This window comes from Leiobunum rupestre, chromosome 10 (genome assembly GCF_980474605.1).
Source record: "Leiobunum rupestre chromosome 10, qqLeiRupe1.1.hap1, whole genome shotgun sequence".
NCBI classification, from domain to species: domain Eukaryota; kingdom Metazoa; phylum Arthropoda; class Arachnida; order Opiliones; family Sclerosomatidae; genus Leiobunum; species Leiobunum rupestre.
In genome coordinates, this window is record NC_143393.1 from 4534572 (window position 1) to 4552470 (window position 17899).

Consider the following 17899-nt stretch of genomic DNA (forward strand, 5'->3'; position numbering starts at 1 on the left):
AATAGATAGAACAGCTTTGGAGGGTGTTAGAAGGGTAGCGGCAACAGAAGGTGGAGGGGTAGATTCAGAAGCCACTGACATAGTTGGTCCCATGAAGTTTCTCTACTTTGTAACTGGAGTGGCGGAAATGGGAAAATTACATTCAAAGTTATGCAATTAAAGCATGTCATAATAGGTATAATTTATTTAGTAAATATTTATACGTTGAACCCATCGATTAAAGTTATTTATATTTAGATGGTGTTTTCTACGAACCTGAAAGTGGCGAAAGATATACATGTAGAAAGTGCTATAAGAATGGGGTTCAAGCACGCTAAAGACCGACAAAGTGGGCGACTTAAAAGAAATTTAAAAGCTCAAAAATCTAACGCCAAAGTGAATGAGAACGATTTGGAAGTGGAATGAAGTTGCTGAAAGCGTACAGACTTTTATACTGCATTTTAAAAATTTTGTAGTGTATGGATCGTTAAAGTACAATCTAGTCTAGCTTATTGTTATTCAGATTTTTTTTAAAGAAATCTCAGAAGTATGAGCTATGAAAATATAATTTTTTGTGTTAATTTAAGTTCTGAACTTGAAAGTTTTGTGGTACCGTAATTGAAAATTTTAGTGCCCAAGACTCGTCCTCAAAGGTTTTTAGTTATCTTTTATTTTGTGTGATAATTTTGTACTACAGGAATTGAGCATTTGATTTCCTAGTGTGTGGCCTCTGTTATTAACACTGCAGTACAAATAGTTAAACTTAATGAATATTTAATTAACTAATGCAGTAATTATAGTGACTTAATAGACCTTTTTGTTTTAAGAAAAACTCGTAAGTATGAGTGTTAAAATAATTTTTAAAAGGTGTAAAAATTTTATGGTCAAAGATTATCAGCCTCAATAGTTAAGTGGCTTAGAAGTAATATATTTGTTATTTTTATATTTAAACATTTTTGGTAAAGAAATTGAAAGTTATTACCTGTAATATTCGGCCTCTATTTTCATATTTTTATACGGTGACCATTTTGTGATAGAGGAACTAAAAGTTTTAATTTTGAAGCGGCCACTTTAATATATGTGCCATGATTGTACAAATATTGAACATTTTATGTATTAAAACTATATAACGTTAAATATAATGTTATGTACCGATATACCCATAAAAATAGTTGGCCTCTAACCAGTTTAAGAAACATTTTTACAAGTAACTATCAGTATGACGCATGTTGGTAGGGCCGACTACTGTTTTATGGGCGGGCTTTAATGAAAGAAATCGAGCCAATTAATATGCTGCCATGAAATATTTGTTGATAAACTGGATGTTTTGGTGGTGGGCCACCAGTTCAGAAATAAGTCGGGCCGACGACCTCGACGTTACGACTCACTGCCGACTTAAAACATGCAGTCGGACAACGGTGAAGTTAGGACCCTTTGGCGGAATAAAAGCCGACTAAGTCGGCCCGTAAGGTTAATTGAGGAGGGGACGTATGTTCAGAAACCAGTCGGGCCGACTGATATTCAGTCTTCTGGTCGTAAAATAAGGGTTGCTAAGCTACTTTTTTATGGGCGGGCCATCTGTCCAATAATAAGTCGGGCCGACGCCGACGTAGCGACTCCCAGCCGACGAAAGCCGTACAGTCGGCCGACGGTGATATTTTGACCCTTTAGCGGAATAAATGCCGACCAAGTTGGCACGTAAGGTTAATTGAGGAGGGGGCGTATGTTTAGTCCAGTAATTAGTCATTAGAACATTATGCGGCTTCAACAAATTTTTATTGTCTATATTCAATGGCTCAAAACATATCTTGCCGAGGTCTATTGTATTATTTTTCGATGGAAACAAACTATAATATTTAGTTACTCCATCAAAGTATTTTTCTATAAGAGGTTTATCAAAAAAAAAACGTGTTCATCCATTGCTGAAGTCTGCAATAGTAGAACCTTTTGGGATATTTTCAAATGCGCAAATTGCGAGCCGTTAATCAACTTAATAATTCTTCCATTGTTTGCTTCAAACGGAAGCGTAGAATAACCCCATAATGGGCCCCAATGTGAGACAAAATCGACTAATGCGAAACCTGATGTATGTTGAAGGTCATACTTTAAATTCCATAAAGTCCTTCGTAACTTTGTAGAAATTTAGATACGATAAATTGTGTTTGGTACAAACTATCAAGAAGAACGCTTTCAGCTAGGAGATCCAAAATAATTTTAACGAGCAATATCCAATTTTCATAGAATTATTTTGGGTAGAACGTCTATCAAAATTATGGGGCTATAGAATAACGCCCACGCGCGCCACTCCGAAGCCTTCCAAAACGCTCTTTGGGTCAATGACCTTGGCTTAGGACTGAATTCTTTAGGAACTTTTATCGCGAGTAGCAGCTTATCGATTTCTTTAATTTGATTACCTAAATAGTACTCTTGGCCATGGTTTTTAGACTCAAACCACCGATGTGTTGTTGTTTTTACGACACGTTGACATATGCAATGCATATAATCAACAACAATATCCTCGTACAAGTCAAAATATTTTAGTTGAAGCAAAACTGGCGGGCCTTTAATTCCCTTACTATAAACCAGATTTTCGGCGGCTTCGCGAGCGCTATTTGCAATATTTCAGTGAGTCCTCTTCTCGTATGTTTCTCTCGCTGTGAACGCGCGTATGTGACCTTTTACCTGGGAGGACGTATATACGGGAGAAGTCTGTTCGCTTTGTAAAAGCTGGCGCTTTATCTCTATTCATGGAGTAGCTAGGGGAGTGTAGTTTATCTTCGTCGCGCATGCGTTATTTCGTGACGTAGTTACTCTAGTGGCGTCGTGTCGTCGGCAGTTGCCAGTTTAATAGTTTTAAATTTTTTCGTCTAAGGCTTAGATGTAATTGTTTCTTATTTTATATAAATCAGTAAAGAAACAAAACGTCCGTCAATTTAAAAATGCCTAAATATAAAAAGTGCTATTACAAAGATTGTTTAAACAGTAGTCTGTCGTCTGACAAGGAATTTATGAAAGGAATAGCCTTTTTTCCATTCCCAAAACCGAAAACTCAGCTCGATAAATGCAATCGTTGGATAAATAACTGTGGTAGACCAGATTTCTTTACCCTTGATCGTATTAAAAGGCATCATTTTATATGTTCTGAACATTTTGTGGGTAGTAATGGACCAACGACCAAGTTTCCAGACCCTATGGTTTATCACCCTACAAAATATATGATTGTAAGTATGATACTACTAAAAACTAGAATAATTTCACTTGAAACTAATTATACTTAAAAAATTATCACAGGAACCTATACAAACATCCAACGAAAGTCAGTGTTTCATTCAACTCAGACATAAATGCCGTCCCAGATAATATCATTTACCAAGCTAGAAGAAACGGGGTTCAGTTAGAAGAAACGGTTTTTAAACCAAGTTTAAATTTTGTATTGATGGGAGATAGTTCAATTTCGGATAAACTTTCTGATGAACAATTATCTCTGGATGTGGATTGTGTAGAATCATCACTCTCAAATAACGATTGTTTACTACATCAACAGGAGGAAATATTTTCCTCAGTGGAAGATATGTTTTCTTCATTTTTAAAATTTCAGTTAGAAAATAAAGAGTTTTATTGGGCTATTTTTCGAAAGCCAAATTTCCCCGGATTAGTAGCAACTAACACGGGTAGGCTTAATGAAGCTGGATTTTGCATTGAAATTGATCAATCTTTCAAGTTTGAAATGAAAATTTTTGGTAAAGTTATTGGAAATGATTATCAAAAAGAACTTTCGGAAAAATTCCCATTTCTTAATAGTTTTGCAAAACTGATAAATTTTTTAACATTTTTGGATATATACAAACCATGCTCTGGAAACTATGAGGAAGCTTTTTTAAATTATTCAAAAGCTAGCCAAAAATGTGCCTTTCTTAATCGGTATACTAATGCCTTGCATTCACCAAATTGCTTGGGTCTTATCAATGGTAATAACCAGCAGCGTAGATGTCCAAATTGCATCGGATTAAGAGCTGTCATCGCAAAGAAAATTTCAAGAGAGAAAAAAATAAAGGAAAAAAAAACAAAATCTAGAGAAAAACTGAGAAAAGTTAGAAATGAAAAAAAAGCTTTAAGAAGTAGAATTAATAAACTACAAAGAAAACTAGAAAAATTAATACGAAAGGAGAATATTGAGCCATTTGGAGATATGTTTTCAGGAATAAGCGATGACGAACCGTTCTGTAGTAAGGAAAACTTTCTAAAAATTTTAATGAAACAGCAAATGGAGTTGATGAAGAAAAACCAGAAGAACCCACATAAGTGGCATCCTGCGATTATTAAATGGTGTTCCTATGTTAAAACCAAATCAACTTCAGCATATGAAGCTTTTAGAGAAGTTATTCCACTACCAGCTCCTAGGACTTTATATACCTATACCGCAATATTATCTTCTAAAAGTGGGTTTACCCAGGAAGGAATTCAACAAATGAAGAAAAAAATTGATTTACATGAAGTTGATGAGCATCAGAAATATTTCTCTCTTATCGTTGATGAAATGAAGATTAAAGAAGATCTTGTGTACAAAGCGAACACTTGTGAAATTGTCGGGTTTTCCCATTTGAATGAAGCCGGTGATAAACTTAAATTGCAAGAGAAAGACTGGTGAACCATCAGCTGATTTACCAGTGGCGTCTCACGTTATGGTGATAATGGTCAGGGGTCTCACAACCAACTTTAAACATGTTTTGGCCTACTTTCCATGTCATGAAATGAAAACTGAAGAGTTGTACTCTATTATGCAAGAAGCCATAGAAATTTGCGAAAATAGTGGTTTTAAAATATTAACTGTTGTATGTGATAAATCAGCCATCAACCAAAAATTCATAAAAATGAGTACCGATATGGACACTGAAAAGGGTGTTGCATATAAATCTAGAAATCCTTACGCTCCTAGAAAAGACCCTCGTGATATTTTCTATATATCTGATCCACCACATCTAATCAAAACTGCAAGAAATTGTTTTTCTCACAGTGCCTTTAGTAACACACGTTTGCTTAAAAAAAATGGGAAACATATCTTATGGTCTCACGTAGTGGAAATGTTTAGAAAAGACTCATCTACACATTTAAGATTGTGTCCTAAGTTGACATTGGGCCATATTGAACTTAACAGCTTTAGTACCATGAGCGTAAAACTGGCCACGCAAATTTTAAGCGCAAGCGTAGCAGCTGCTATGGAGAAATTAGTTGGTCCAGAAGCTTCAGAAACTGTCAAATTCATAAGATTCTTCAATAAATTTTTCGATATCATGAACACGAGAAACTTAATTCATGGCAAACTGAAGAGAAACCCAAATTTGAATGCCTTTACAACTGAATCAGATGATCGATTAAAGGTACTTTAATAGAAAATATTTAAATTTAAAAAATACTTAATAAGGTTTTTATATATATATATATAGTGGTTAGAAGAGAACTTCATTAATTATCTTAAAGAATGGAAAGAAGAGGCCGAAAGCCAAGATGTCCCCGCAGAAGGAATTGCGAAAATGCAGCTGAGCCGAACAACTTTGGAAGGGTTGCACGTAACAGGTATTTAAATCATGTAGTAGAATTTTAACCCGTATTTATGATTATTATGTATTTTAGTCTTTTCTGTAATTGGAGCTGTGAAATATTTGTTATCGAAAGGAGCTCCATTTGTGTTAACAGATAAATTCAATCAGGACCCATTAGAAAGACACTTTGGAAAACACCGTCGCTCCACAGGTTGTAATGAAAATCCTGATTTGTTAAATTTTGGGTTTAGCGAAAAAAAATTTAAAATCATGAGGCCAATTATAAATAAGACCAAAGTTGGTAACACAACGAAATTTAAAAAGTTAAAAATATAAGTAAATAACTTTGCTTGATAACCAAAACCACGTAACTTGAGTTTCCCTCAAAAGTTTATTTTTTTTTGTCCTTTCACAAAATTAACCAAAATAACATTTAAAATACTGCAAAATCCCTTGAAATTTAAAAATACTGTAAATTAGGAACATCAAAAAATAGTTAAAACATCAACTTTGGTGAAAAATAAATTTTATTAATAACTAATAAAATGTAGTTTCCCTCAAAAGCCAGTTTTTTTTTTGTACTTTCACAAAATTAAGCCAAATAACATATCACATTTAAAATACTGCACAAACCCCTTCAAATTTAAAACTACTGTAAATTTAGGAACCTCAAAATAAAACAATATTAGTGTTAATTAAAGCATGAAAGACTTAGAACTTTGGGCCCATTCAAATATTTCAAGTTAATGAATGCTTCTATTTATTATTTTTAAGTTTGCAACAGCATGTGTTAGTGGTGGCATTATCTTTCATAGCTCTACGTAGCCCCTTTTTCTTAGCTAAAGAAGCTCTTTGCGCTTCGCTCATTTTGATTTGGGCAAAATTTTTTAGAGCTTTTCCTCGGCAATTTATGTAAGTATCATACAAAATGGTTTTAGCTCTATTCCTACCAATTACATCATCTTGACCCCAAAGCCTGTTAAATTCCTCGCTAACATCACTCTCCATCAACCTCTCTTTCAGTTTACCTCTCTTGTTATCATATACATAAATTAATGCAGTTTCAAAATATGGTTTAGCTACGTTGTCCACCTTTTTGAAAAAATTAAAGCCTAGTTTCGTCAAGCGTATTAACCCTCCCCTACTTATTACATCAGTCCAATTTGAAAAACTCAATTCCGATGTCAATTGTTTATCTACACAATTTTCAAAAAGTACCTCTAATGTAGATTCTTCATAACGCTTTGAAATTTTTCTCATAATATACCCTCCGATGTGATGGATAACGTTATCTTCTTTGTTGTTAATTTCCTTTTTGGTCAAAAGTGCACAAGATTCAGTGAAGCTGCACTCTCCCTGAGAATAGTCTGGCTTTAACATTACCCACTTCCGGAGAGATTCTTCTAGAATTGTTCTCACCCAATTTGCAATGACTAAATCCAAATTTTCCTCCGTTAATTTTTCAAATTGTTCCATTTTGTTAAAAACATTTACCATTTCATCTAGCAATTCAAAATCATTTCCTAATATTCTTGCTTGTATCATAAAAGTCGCCTTGTCCTTAATACGCTTTTCATTTAGAGTGGCTAGTTTACAAAAAATATTGTCGTTCAATTGAACTGAAGCATTTTCAAATAAAATTTTTACACTGTTAGGCAAGGAAATGGATTTCATCAAATTCAGTCGCACATTTTCAACCAACTCCTTTTCGTTGCTTTTAAAAAACTCTTCGTCAAAATCTATGAAATTTTAATTATTTTTTAAAAACTCGATCTTCATATTTCATTTTAGTCTCTTACCATGTGAGCCAAAATTTTTTGCAAAATAGAGCTTTGGTCTGTCTCTTTTATTTGGAAGGATGGGTTTTGGGCTTTCCTCTTTTTTAAGAGACAGATCTAAAGGTGTGTTGCACGGTAATGATGAATTTTCATCATTATCCTTAAAATTTAAATAGCTAAATTAACAATTATACTAGCAATCAATTTGAGAAAGTTATTTACTTACCACCCAATCAAAAACACCAAAGCCAGGTAAGGGTTTTGAACCCTCATTAAAATGCCTTGAACAAACATAGTGCCTTTTGTTTATTTTCTCTGGCACTAAATCGGTTCTCCCAGTAGCATTTATCCATATTTTACATTCTCCCAGTTTTGTTTTTGGTTTCGGAAATGGGTGGAATATTACGTTTTTCATTTCCGCCCGATCTTTAAATTTCGTACTACTTTTGCAGTTTAAATAGCAACATCTCTTTATGTAAACCATATTTAAGTTAAACAACTACACAACGTTAAAACGATAAGCCTAGGCGGCGGCAAAATAATTTCAAAACAAACCGTTGACGTCAACAGCCTAGCAGCTAGCAGTTGCGCACTAGAGATTTTCTAGTCTCCTCTGGAATTTTAGTCTACACCTACTTTAAGACAGCTAGTTGGCGACCCCCCCGGCATACCTTCGGCCTCTCCCGTATATACGTCCTCCCAGCTTTTACCACCACTTTTCCTGGATGTAGACACCAATTGCGCGGACTTTCTCCATTAAACTGAACCATGTGCGTGACTTTATACCTTGCTGGAGCATCAACTGTGCAAGGTCCCGGAAATATCTTCGTCAATATAGTCTGTTTTTTCTGGTTTTTCTACGTAGTTCCGTCTTCTGATAGTTCGTTCGTAATTTCCTAAAATGGCTTCAGGAAACAATTCATGTTAGGAGCACCCTCTCCGAACCAAAGATCAGCTAAATGGACGTTACGGGCCCTAATTGCATTTTATCGTCAGCTGAAGTGGCCATATGCCGTATTTAGATGATTTAAACACTTGTACTCCATCTGTATTCCAAGTTATAGTTAAATCATTAAGTGACTTTTGTTTTTTGTGGAGCTCGGCGAATCTGTTATGTCAGATACGTCAAAAGATAAATCCTTTTCAATTAATTCTAAAGCTAAAATTTCTAACATATTTTTGATTTGTTCGGCAAAATCAAAAACCAGAAAATAATGTCCGTTTTTTATTAGGTCGTCTTTTTTGAATATATAATTACAAATATTGCAGAGTAGACCACTATCCGTGGTATCTATTTCAGTACCAATATAATTATATTCGCAATGATAGCAATAAAAATGCGGCGTGACTGCATTATTCATTTCACCAAAGTACTTAAAAAACCGATATTTCGTAATAGGGAATGAAGTGTCTTTGGGCAAATGCCAATAAATTAATTCTAATAAACTTTTAGTGGCTTCATCGGATGAATGGTGTTTTAAAATATGGCCCATGACCAGTAATAAACTTTCCTTTATTGTTAGGTTTGAACCATCGTAAAGAGGTTTGTCCTAAAACAATAACAGAGTATGTATATATAGAGATCGAGTTCCCATGATTTATTGATTTTAATTACCAATTCATCTGGTTCTATTTCCTCTGAAACTGCGGATGTATCGACTTCAATAGAAGAGCAATTAGACGAATCATCTGTCGAGTCATAATGAAAATTAACCGCCCTAATATAAAATATATTTAAATATAAATTTTGCCTCACAATGCATATAGTGGTAAATAACTTGGTATTTGCCCATTTTGGTCATTTTGAAAATTAATTTCTCTTGATTGTAATAACAAGAAGAATCCTAATTTCTTCATTTATATTATTATTAATTTTATGGTCAATAAAAGACGTAAATAAATAATGTAATTATATAGGAACCAACGTTCATATGGAAAGAAGTTTAAAGAAGCATGCCAAAAAGAATGAAAAAAATCTAATAATGTAGAAAAATCAAATTCCATAACTAAAGTAAAAAATATATTTCCATTATCTTTATTTTTTAGATAGTGCGTTTCAATACCAGATATTTTTCGGACACACTTAAAATCATTTAATTACGATATTTAGACTATAATAATAATGTATATATTTTTATATTGTATTAGACTAGTGACGTAGTACCTCCAAAATATCCTCGTGGTCACATTATCTCTGACGTTTTTCAAACCCCAAGTTTCCATCCAATTTATTTGGCGAGTTTATATCTAAAACAAATTATCTTACAGCAAAATCGTTATTTTAAATTTTTTAATAATTTTTGTATTATTTATTATTATTATTAGTTATTATTAATTTTAAATTTAATATTATTTATTATTATTATTAGAATTATTATTTTCTAATTATTAATATTATTATTATTATTAGCATAATTATTTTCTAATTGTTATTATTATTATTATTAGCATTATTATTTTCTAATTGTTATTATTTTTTTTTTATTTTGGTTTTTTTTATTTTTTTTTTCGTTAAAAGCCTAACTATCAAACAGGTAAGCATTTATTTTAAATTGAAAAACATGAACATTTCAAAATTGAAAACAATATAACGAAAACCTGATTCATCAAAACATACATATTCAAAAACTTACAAAATTGCTGGCAGGTCTTTTTACTAGTTTAAAATGAAAAATTTAATAAAACGATGCCATTTTCTTCCTTAAAAATCTTGCTAGTTAAAAAAATTGGATACAGCGAAATATAATACTTTTTGAAGCATTCCTTTTCCATAGCAACAAATTTACAGTATCTTGACTTAAAATGGTTTTGCATCATTTCTAATATGTCACCTACACAATCATTCATTTTCATATTGTAGGTAAAATAGATTGATAATTTACAAATTGCTAAGGTTATTTTTTTAAAAGGTTCAGGTTCCGTTGAGTATGTCCAGTAGATTACGTTAGTCATGTTAAAGGTATTATTATATTTTTGAATGAAATGTGATATTTGAATTAAAAAATTAACAGTTATCGGACATTTAAAAAACATGTGTTTTGTATCTCCAGAAGGGTATCCACAAAAGGGGCAGTTTGGCCTTAAGTTATATATTTTAGCTGCTAGAATTGGAGTCATAACATAGCTATATAAAAGGCGCCACAGAATGTTATTCTCATGGTATGTAAAGGAGGCATTCCATATAATTTTTGCGTCGACGATATTATCTTCAAGATTTAAGATCTCGTCTTTAATGATATTAAAAGGTTTTTGTTTATACTCTGGTCGCACTGGGGTAATATAGGATTGTAATTTAAAATTAGGAATGTTAATTATTAGCTCAGAGTAGTTTTCTGAGAGTTTGGCAATTAAATTATAATTTACACATTTAAGTTCACCAAAATTTTCAGGTCTAAAGAAATCAATTGAGAACTCCTGTCTGAGATCGGCTATAATCATTTCTGTTTGATAGGTCAATGCTATTTCAGTAGCCGCGCTTAGGTTTCTACGTTCTATACCAATGTTAAAAGTATGACAGGCACTTGTGAAAATGTAATTAAATTGGCGGAGACCATCTTTTTTCCACCGAGGGTGATACGGGGGAAGCCTAAAAAAGGGAGACTTCCATATTGGGAAGTGTAAGAGTGACGCTAGGTTCGAAGGTTTAGATAATTCTACTGGAAAGGATTTCCAAAAGGTAAATAAACTTTGATAGAATATTGGTAGATGTTCTATAGTAATTTCGAGGTGCTTGTAGCTGAGAACGACGAAATCCATATCCATAGTATTAGTGGTTTTCATATAATGACCTATAAAGTCTAATTCCAAGTGTGACCTTTATTCTTTAGGCAGTTTCTTAGTTTACTGAACGCAAATTTCTTCCACATGGTGTCTATAGTTTGTAGACCAAATCCTCCTTCTTGGGTCTTTAATATTATAATATTGGTTTTACACCAATGCTTGCTTTCATTGTACTAAATGACTTCGAGACATTTTGCCAGAAGTAAGACGGATATTTCCTTCGAGTTTTCGATGTGGGGTAATATATAATTATATTTATTTTGGATGAGGTTGCATTATTGAGCACGTGACTTGTAAGATTGTGAGCGAAGCCTTTAATATTTTCCAATGACGTAGTGATATCGTTTTTTATTGCCTCTGATTGATCACGCCACCAATTTGGGGCAGTCGTAAATATAGTGCGCAAGATTTTAATTTTAGAGTTACTCCATATGAACCCTGCAAAGGCTGAAACGGCTAGCGGTTTTGATAGGAATGGCAGATAATTGAGAAGTTAGTTAATTTATCTCTAAGGTGACACAAAAAGGTTCGAGTGAAAGATTAAAAAGGTAAGAGGACATTGGGTCTCCTTGCCTTATACCTTTCAAAATTTTAAATTTCGAAGTAATAATGTTGTTGAATTTTACACAGGCTTCTGCAGATTGATATGTAGATTTTACGAAATTTGTATTATTATTATTATTAATATTATTATATTATTTATATTAAATCTAAAATAATATATTTTCAAAGAAACTGGCCAATGGATCAAGAGACTGAAGAAGCACCATAAAAAACTGGATGAATGTATGGAAGGGCGAAAACAATTTGCAACATCGAACAGCAATGAAGAAATGGTAATATGGTTTACATATCATGTAAATAAATATTTATTAACTTAAAACGAAACTGTCATTCATAGGTAAGGAAAAGTGATTTGTCAAACGCCGAAATAACTGCTGGCGCAAACGCTAATTTCTTTGCAAGGTCCTTGATGGCATTATTTTTTACGATCTTGGGTAAAGGATTCCCTTGATTTTTCCTTAAGAATTTCTTAAATTTTTCCCTTTTATTCTTAAGAATCTGAAAGAATATTTTTAAGGGTACGAAGTATAGATCCCTAATTCTGTCAGCGACTGCGATTACTTTTCCGCTTTCCTTCGTGATGGAGGCGTGCGATTTCTTGAAGACGACGTCGTAGCCTTTGTCAGTGATTTTTGAGACGGACATCAAGTTGATTCGAAGGTCCGGGACGTTGTAGGGTCCGTTCTTATTTCAGGATTCTTGTGGTTTCCCCATTCGTAGCTGTAATTTTGGCTTCTCCGATGCCTTCAATTTTCGTCGATTCATTGTTCGCCAAGTTGAGCGGTTTCTCGATTACTTCCAGACTGTCGAAGTTTTTGTTGTTAGACGTCATGTGGGACGTAGCTCCACTGACTAGGCACCAGCTGTCTTCAATCTTTCGAGAGGCGTAAAACGCAAATTCTTCCGAATTTTCGTCTGGCTCCGAGACGATGTTCGCTATTTGACACGCGATTTTGTTGGGCCATGCTTTGCCATGTGACCGTCTTTCGTCATTCGTGGCACTTGTATTTCAAGACTTCCATCGACTTTCCACTTCCTCCGTTGAATTCGCTTTGCGTCTTGCCGGTAGGTTTCTTTCGAGGTTTATAGTTCGTAACGATCATCGCGTTCTGAACCAGGGGGCCTATTCTGTAAATATTCGAAATCCAATTTTCGATCGAAAACTAGATTTCGAACTTCGAGATCTCGACGAATGGTATTCGGTAAAGATTTCGAATAAGCATAAATCAATGTAAATTGTCGAAGTCGATCTCGACATGGTATAGGGTATCGAGATCGAATACCCATTCGATTTTTTACAAAATCGCCCCCCAGGTCGTCTTCCTTTGATTTACGTGCGTCGCTCTCTTCGTGTATCTTGATTTTCAACGCTTCTGGGTTGGGTAATTGATCTCTCGATTCTATAGAACATCTGAAGTTCTCGGGTAGACTGTACAGCAACATGATAGCGAGAAGGTCGTTGTTGATATCCAACTCCATTTATTCTAGTTTATCGTCAGCGTCAAAAAATAGGTTTATGTGTAGACGAATATCTTCACCTTATATCATCTTATTCAAGGTCAATCGTTTCAGGAGCGTAGCTTTTCTGGCGGGTCCCCTTGACTGGTAGATTGACTCAAAACTTAACCAAACTTCTCGAGACGTGACGCAGTTCTTCACTTGTTTAAGTTCCGAATAGCTAATAGCCAAAATTAAATCCGAATTTGCCTTCTTGTCGTTTCGTTTCCATTCCGCTATTGTTCATGCATTTCCATTTTCTCCCGCGACGAGGGTTGGCTTCGGCTTGCTTCCGTCCACGTATGACCAGGCGTCGTTCTTGACGAGAAGAGCTTCCATTTGAAGTTCATGTATCGTAATTTTCTTTTGTCAGCGCCTATATTCTGGCGTGGTGAACTCCGGTCATGTTGAAAACGTTTCAATTCGTTCACTCCGCGACTATCTTCAGGACACGTAACAATAATCACGACAACACGATTTCAAGTAACCCCTTGTTATTGGAAATAACGGCGACAGCAACGTACGTGTAAAATAAACAGCGTTTTATTCAGAACTGACAGTACAATAGTTAAAACTAAATTTTTCTACCGAGATCCGATTAAAGGTAAAAAAGTACATTATAGCTTAGGCAAATAAAATATATAACTTTTTATTTGTACAGATAAAGAACGATCTTAATTTAAAATACATATTATAAACAACAATAAATTAAGCAATTTTTCCTTGGAAAAAGGTATTTCATGTCGGTTTTTCGGTCATAACTTTTTATAGCATCCAGTGGAACTGCTAGTATATGTTTTATGTTCGGCCGTGCTGTAAATACAAATAATTTTAATGTTTTTCTACAGTTAAATATTGTTCGTAGTCATTTCCTTTAAGGAACTATTAAAAAAAAAATCCCAGAAAACACTTATGGTCTACTGGATATCCTATGTATGTCCAAATGTCGCATATATATCCAATCCAAAAATCATATCTACTGGATATCTATGGAACGTTCTAAAATAACTCAGTTTCTGGTTATTAGAGTAAATATAATATACGAAAAATCCAGACTGACCTACCTGGCGGTTATACCCAATTCGCACTAGGAAGTCAGTTTTACGTAGTGGGGTGAGTTCACTCCACTACGTGAGTTCCGACTAGCGCGAACGATAGTCGGAGTGACGGAGACTGAGATAGGATTTTGTAGGTGCGAACAATAGTCGGAGAGGGGATCTCCGTTTCCATATGTAATATCGCGAGCCGCTTTTGTTCCGATAAATGATTTTTAATTTAAATTATTTGATTAAACAAAATTAGATAAAATTAGCGTTTAATAACAAAATTAGATATAATTTTAATTTTAATTATTTGATTAAACAAAATTAGATAAAATTTGTGTTTAATGATAAAATTTGTGTTTAATGACAAAATTAGATAGAATTTTAATTTTAATTATTTGATTAAACAAAATTAGATAAAATTAGCGTTTAATAACAAAATTAGATAGAATTTTAATTTTAATTATTTGATTAAACAAAATTAGGTAAAATTTGTGTTTAATGATAAAATTTGATAGAATTTTAATTTTAATTATTTGATTAAACAAAATTAGATAAAATTTGTGTTTAATGACAAAATTAGATAGAATTTTAATTTTAATTATTTGATTAAACAAAATTAGATAAAATTTGTGTTTAATGACATAATTAGATAGAATTTAAATTTTAAATTTTTTGTGTTTAATAACAAAATTAGATAAAATTTGAACTGATGAAAAAAAACCTTGTGCGAACGGTGGTTGTAACTCTTTCTTGACCAACGGACGGAAATAAAACAGAAAGAGTGCGAAACTGCGAACGGAAATCCGTCTCACTTGGCGGGGTGAATTCACCCCTCTACGTGAAACGGACTTCGTAGTGCGAATTAGGTATTAGGGAGATATTGTTTTTATTTTGGCCTTCCAGTTTTTAAGCCAATTTCAATTTTTATATTTATTTCAGTCGTCGCGAGGCCTACCTTATCGAAAAAAAAATTCAGTTGTAATCTATTTCGGCGAAATGACGGCGGTATAGAAATTTTTATCTTATGTATGAAGCAACTTTGCGCTATGTTTGTAGAGCTACACGATAGAGAGAGAGAGAGAGAGAGATTAAACTTACCTTATGTTTGCAACAACTTTACGTTGTGTTCGTATTCTGAGCGAGAGAGAGGGTAATTTTATCTTATGTACGCAGCGACTTTACGTTATGTTGGTAGAGCAACACGATGAAGAGAAAGAGAGTAAATTAAGAATGGCCGGTAGGCCATTCTTATTTAAGGGGTCAGCGCGATTTCCTATGGCTAAAATTAATACAGCCAAGCGCAGGAGAATCAATAGTCTGGTCGCTAAAAAATTAAGACTTTATTTTAAGCGATTTTCATGCCCAAGATTCAGTATTGTGGATCCCTAGCTCGATTATACTTACTGTCAACAATTATTGTCTGGCAGTACTACAATTAATTTTAATGTATCAGCGAGAAATGTATTAGAAACCCGTCATTTAACGAAAGTTAGTCGACTGTAGATTAGAACCTTTGTACTGTAATGAGTTAGTGTATCATTTTTGACATGGAAGGCCAACTGATCAGCTCGTATCCAGTTTCCCGGAAAAATGCAAAAATCAAATTTTAGCCGTCTTCGAGCTAACGTTGTTTTTCGCAATTTACTCAAGAAATAATAAACCATTTCTTATGGGAACTTTATTTAAATCTCATTATTTATACGTGATTAAGTATTTTTTAACTAAAAATTATCATTATCGTAATTAATTTAATTGCAGTGCAATAGTAATTAACATTTAACCGTTAAGCCTTTGCTTCGTAGGGAAAATTAGCCCGTAGAACCCGAATTAGCCGATCATATATTCTAGGTAAAAAATAAGGTATTTAGATAATTTAGTAGTACCAGAAAGAATTTTGTGGAAAGTGAAATTTAGTTTAAAGTTAATTTTGTTTTATCTCTTCCATAAGTTTTTTTAACAAGCTGATTTAAAAAAAAATGAATAATTAAATTTTAATTTAGGTGTATCCATCTAGCATTGTGTAAATAATTTTGGGAATTTTAATTACAGTAATGAAGTATGGTAAATATTTGAATAATTTTTCATAACAATGAACATTCGGTTCATTCAAACTTAACAAGTGAGTAGACTGAAATTATTGTTATTTGAGGATCAGTTATCATCAGTTGTGTACGAGCCATACCGTTGTAAGGTAGTACAGCCAGAACAGGGCTGGAGACTCACCATTCAAGTATTGTTGATAAATGTTTGCCTTTGTGAATATAAATTACACTCTGCCTCGGTGAATATAAATTACACGTGGTTGGTTTTCAATTTGAAAGCTCGGCAGAGTTGGAAACTCTTGATACATGATTGAGATAAAAGTAAACGATTAAAAGCTCTTCACAAATCATGCTATGCTACCCATAAACACTATCTCATCAAAGGTCTGTTTTTTATTGAAAGTTTTACCAAAATTAGCATATTGCACTTGCTTACTAGAACCAGTTATACACCTATTATCTTGTTATCTAAGTCTTAATGGGAAATTAAAACTAAATTTAACATAACCAATTATCATCATTATTTCCCAATGTTAAGTAAAATATTTAAAATAATATTCAATATATTAAATTACATTCAATAATATTAAAATTTCTGTTCAAAATATATTTCAAACTAAACCCATTTATATTCCAACTTATGGCTTTCATTTTAAATTATTAATTTTAGGAAAAATATGCCCTGAGGCAGAACAAAGAGACAGATATTAAATAAAAAATGCTTTAATCAAAGCAGTTGGAAGGTTGATTTAAGGGGTAGTTGGGATCTATGAAGGCACAGATATTGGAAATGTTTTCGAATTAAAGAGTTATTTTTTGGAATTATTTTAAAAAGCAAAATATATTTATAAAATAATTTCCATCGATTTTCCTTACCTTTTATAGATTTTAAACCCTGTCCTTAAATTTGAGCCTTGAAACTGTAACAGTAAACTGAGAAAATTTTAAATTGTAAAGGATTACGTGTAAAATTACAACATTTAAATTGCTGAAACTCATTATAGAAACTAAACTAGTAAAATAGTCATCAATCAAAGGGATTTGCAATAAATTTAATCAAGACTGTTCAAGTTAACAGAGGAAATTTGGATGTAATTATAGCTTCTATTTTCACGAACAACAGATGATAGTCTCTTCATATACATAGTTTGCATGCCCACGTCACTACTTAGGTAGTTCCAAGTATAGATATAAACTACAAAGATACATATATAATATGACCGAGAATGAGTTTCGTATCCGCCATCTTTTTGGTCGCGTCCTTGATTTTTCCCATTGTAAAGGTATATGGTTTAACTGATGCCATCGTTTATTTCGAGGACTAATTATTTCGAATTAATTTAATTTAATTACAAGTAAGAAAATGGTTAACTGTCTTGTAAAAAACTGTTCGAGTAGTTCAATTGGAAAGAGGGAGAAAAAAATATCGTTTTATTCGATTCCAAAGGTAATTTTAAATCAGTGTTCAAAGACCAAGGCCCATTCTGAAAAAAGGTTTTCGTGGTTACAAATTATAAAAAGGCCAGATCTTCTAACGCACAGTGGCCGGTATTTGAACAAAGTATGTTCAGACCATTTTATAACAGGTAATATAAATAATGTTTGAGTTTCTAATACTTAAAAGCATTGTTACTTAAAAATGTATTTTAAATATAGGAACACCTGCAACTTTA

General features: G+C 33.1%; 1 protein-coding gene across 1 annotated transcript; it reads right to left on the reverse strand.

Moving 5' to 3' along the window:
• Positions 1-6416: 6416 nt before the first annotated feature.
• LOC149923386 (uncharacterized) lies at positions 6417-7895 on the reverse strand. Its single transcript, XM_090161300.1, has 5 exons — positions 7524-7895; positions 7319-7457; positions 7169-7258; positions 7014-7105; positions 6417-6952 (listed from the first exon to the last, which is right to left on the reverse strand). Exons 1-5 carry the CDS (start codon positions 7779-7781, stop codon positions 6935-6937), a joined length of 597 nt encoding a protein of 198 aa, XP_090017426.1. The 5' UTR covers positions 7782-7895; the 3' UTR covers positions 6417-6934.
• Between the last annotated feature and the right edge of the window lie 10004 nt (positions 7896-17899).